The 3750-nt window shown below is 54.2% G+C and overlaps 1 protein-coding gene across 1 annotated transcript; it reads right to left on the minus strand.

The window, feature by feature from the left end:
* Window positions 1–1914: 1914 nt before the first annotated feature.
* Window positions 1915–2322, minus strand: LOC111143688 (nescient helix-loop-helix 2). The gene has a single exon (XM_022497515.1). The coding sequence runs from the start codon at window positions 2320–2322 to the stop codon at window positions 1915–1917; it is 408 nt and encodes a 135-aa protein (XP_022353223.1).
* Window positions 2323–3750: the final 1428 nt, after the last annotated feature.

Consider the following 3750-nt stretch of genomic DNA (forward strand, 5'->3'; position numbering starts at 1 on the left):
AAACACTGTAATTTACTTCTCATTCAGACAAACGTGATTTATATCACCATCATATGTGGAACAGCTATAACAGACTGGTCAGGATCCAAGTTTAGGAAAAGCATCAAGTATCTGAACACACAAATATCTTAAGATTTGGTGGGGGGAGGGAGGTTGTGATTTTTTTTTTAACTATTTCCTTTTTAAGGACTGTGTCCGTTAAGATATTTCATGCTCAACAAGTATGTTTATTATTTTTAGACAGTATGCTTTAAGTAAAGGAGAGGACTTTATTTGATACCTTTATTTATATGCAAAACAGCGCACCATTCATGAGATATGAAAAACTTGTCAGATAGAAACCAGATTATATCTATTTTCACTACAAAATATTGCATTATATAAAGCAACAGAGACACAAAAAAACCCTGAAAAAGACTAAAATCTTTGGATAGCAGATGCAGTTTTTTTTTTTTTCCCTTGTCTCTAAAATACACTCCTTGTTTTAAGAGTTTCACAGCTGAGAACATGAAACATTTTCAGGTTATAGACTTTTCTTTTTGGTTGTCACAGAGGAAAGTAGTTTTGAAATTTTTTTAGGAAAATAACTTAATTCCCTAAAATCATCCCACGCACAAACAGCACACACACACACACACACACACACACACACACACACAGAGAGAAGCTACTCTCCTTATAAACAGCTTGTAAAGTACTTTTCAGACATAACTACAGATAAGAATAACAACACTTACTTTCTAAAAAAAAAACTATAATAGTGAAGTGCTAGTGTTGCTGATCTCACAACAAAAGAACCTTTCAAGAACAAACATCTTAATATATAAAATATGTTTAGAAACAGGGAGAAGTGGGAAATTTGTTATACAAGTGCAATATAATTAGAGCAAAAAGAAAGACCACAGTATAATCTCAACAAACACGTAAAAAGTTAGACATAATTATTCCACAGGAAAAAGTGTAAACACTTGACTATAAATAAATTGGCACAGAGTATCCAAAGTAAAATTATCACCACTCTGAAAAATAAATGTCTTGAAAAAAATACTCTACTCCTTCTAACATAAATAAAAATAGGTTGTCTTTTTCTAACTGCACCTATGGGTCCACATGTTTAAGGTCACAAATAGATGTTTTTGGATATATAAAGGGGCACTTTGCCTGAAAAAGCAATCAGATATTAAAATTTCCATTTAAATATGGATTCTCTTGTCTACATCAGTGTCATACCTTGGGGTTAAAATCTCACCCAGCTCAAATCTTCCCACAGTGTGTCTATTCTCAATATATCTTTTGAGTTTACCAATATTGAGGGTGTGTCTGTTTTATCTGGATTCCAATATAACTTCCTTTTCACAGCAGAACGGAAATTTTCCTGTTCCACCTTTCCGTGCCTTAAATCTCTTACACTGGAGGACAGTCCTTCCCAAAGCCTCCAGATGTTAGGTGATTTGTCAATTTGAAAAAATCCCAGATAGTCTAAAGTTAAGGAGTCTTTACTCTGAGCTTCTGCCCTCATCCTTTCAAAACATGAAGATCTGTGGGAGATAAATGTAGGAGAACTCAAAAGTCTCCACTGAGCTAAAGCAATCACGCTTAAAGGGATCCTACACACGGAGGGGAGGCCTGGAGGCGGTGCGTCTCGGGTGCCTCCAGGAGGCACGCCTGGCCGGGAAAATGCCCCCTGCAAACCCCAGACTCTCCAGACAACCCCACCTTCCCGAGTTGGAAACCCCTTGTCTCCCTGCTGACCCGAGAGAACTCGAACGCGTGGCGAGCTTCCTCCCGCGTCCAGGCCTCTCCCGGCGGTCGTCAGCCTGGGCCGCCGCCTCGTCCGCCAGCCCACGGCGGCCGCCCGGGTCCGTGGCGCTGCCCCAGCTTCCGGACCGGCGGCCTCCCGCTGCGCCCCAGGCTCTACACGTCCAGGACGTGGTTGAGATAGGAGATGTAGCAGATGGCCAGGCGCAGGATCTCGATCTTGGAGAGCTTCTTGTCCGGGGGCAGCGTGGGCAGCAGTTTGCGGAGCTCGGCGAAGGCCAAGTTGAAGGCCTCCACGCGGATGCGCTCGCGGGTGGCGTGAGCCGAGCGGTACTTGGCGGTGGCGCGCCGGCGGCGGCGCTTCTCCTCTCGGCTCAGCTGCTGCGGGTGCGGGTAGAGCGCGGCCCGGCTGCCGCCCTTGCCGTCGCCCTCGGCCTCCTCTACGGGCTCCAGGTCCGACACGCTGCCCAGCACCTTGGCGTCCGCGCCGCCCAAAGATTCCGGGTCCGAGTGCGCCGAGCTGGGGTGGTCCGAGTCGGCGGCCTGGTCCGGACTCAGCATCATTTTGGAGGCTGAGGGGGGAGTCAGAAAATCAATCAATAAAAGGAAGCAGGGTCTTCTTTGGATCCGAGAGAGAGCAGGCGAGGGCCTACCAGGTCGGCCCTAGGCGCATCCCGGGTCCCCTCCCCACCCTAGGCGGGCGCGTTCCGCGGAACTGGCCCCCCGGGGAAGGGAGCGAGCCGAGAGGGGCAGGCCCGGGGACCGGAGCCCCGAGCCTCCCCACGGGGCCGGGGCCGGGGCCAGCGAGGTCCCGGCAGGGCCCCGGCCGCATCCCGGACCTGACTTCTCGGCCTGCGAGAGGCGGAGAGCGGTCTGTGGGCCTGGTCCCCCGGGGAGAGGGCAGGCCCAGGAGGCTGCGACCGCGTTCCGTGCCTCCTCCGGCCAAATACCGACTCCGCGAGGCCGTCTGCCTCACTTTCCCTTCCCAGACAAACGAATGATTGCGAACGGCTAGCACTTCTGGGTTTACGTGGGGTGGGGAGACGCCGACGGCGCTCCTGCCCCGAGGGCCTTAGACCCAGCAGCCGGAGGCAGCGGCGCCTGTGGCCCTCACGCTAGTTTGGGGCGTGCGGGGCGGCCGCGGCTGCGGAGGGCGCCCCGCGCGGCAGATGCACCCAGTCCCGAGTGCGGACCGCAGACAAGGCGGTCCGGAGCCGGAGGCTTCTCCGAAAAAACAAAGCAATGACTGAACAAACGCGAAGGCTCCTTTCTACAAAAATTGACCCTTATGCCCTCGCGGCTCCCCGAAGCACCATCTGTCACGCAGACAGCCACACACATCGGGGACCTAGGGGAACGGCGACGGGGGGGGGGGGGGGGGAGACACGGCGCCCGGCGGTCGACAGACCACCTTCCGGCGGCCTGATCGGGGCGGGAGGGGAGGCTGGGAGGGAAGGGAAGACAGGGGGCGGGAGGAGACGCCTCGAGCGTCCCCTCCGGGAGCAAAGTCCAGTGCTCAGGCGCCCGGAGTCGAGAACCCGCAGCGGTGCCACGGCGGCCTGGCCAAGACCGAGCTGGTTAGTGCTCAGCTCTCCTGTATCGACGCCCTCCTGGAAGACCGCCTCGCCGGGCTCCTCGGAAAGCCTGGAGCTTCGACCCCGACCGCGCGCCTTCTGGCGGCGGGGGTCGTGGGGGGGCACAACCGCGGGGCTTGGGGGGATTCGGCCTCGAAGAAAAGGGCCAGTAGTAGGGGCCCGCACCCGGAGGTGCCGCGCGCACCGACCGCAGGCGCCGGGGGAGGACCAGGCCGTGGGGCCGCGAGTGCAGCCCGAGCGACGCTCGCCGGGGGAGAAATCCGCGGCGGCGACAAGTAGGAGGGCTTGCTCCTAGAGAAACAAAAGCCAGGGATGTGTGATCTGCTCCTAGCACCGCACTTGCCTAGGAGCGAATTTGTCTACAAGCTGGCTTTCATTGCGCTGCAAGGAAAGCAGG

This window comes from Enhydra lutris, unplaced genomic scaffold (assembly GCF_002288905.1).
Source record: "Enhydra lutris kenyoni isolate GAN:26980312 unplaced genomic scaffold, ASM228890v2 scaffoldscaffold9, whole genome shotgun sequence".
Lineage (NCBI taxonomy): Eukaryota > Metazoa > Chordata > Mammalia > Carnivora > Mustelidae > Enhydra > Enhydra lutris.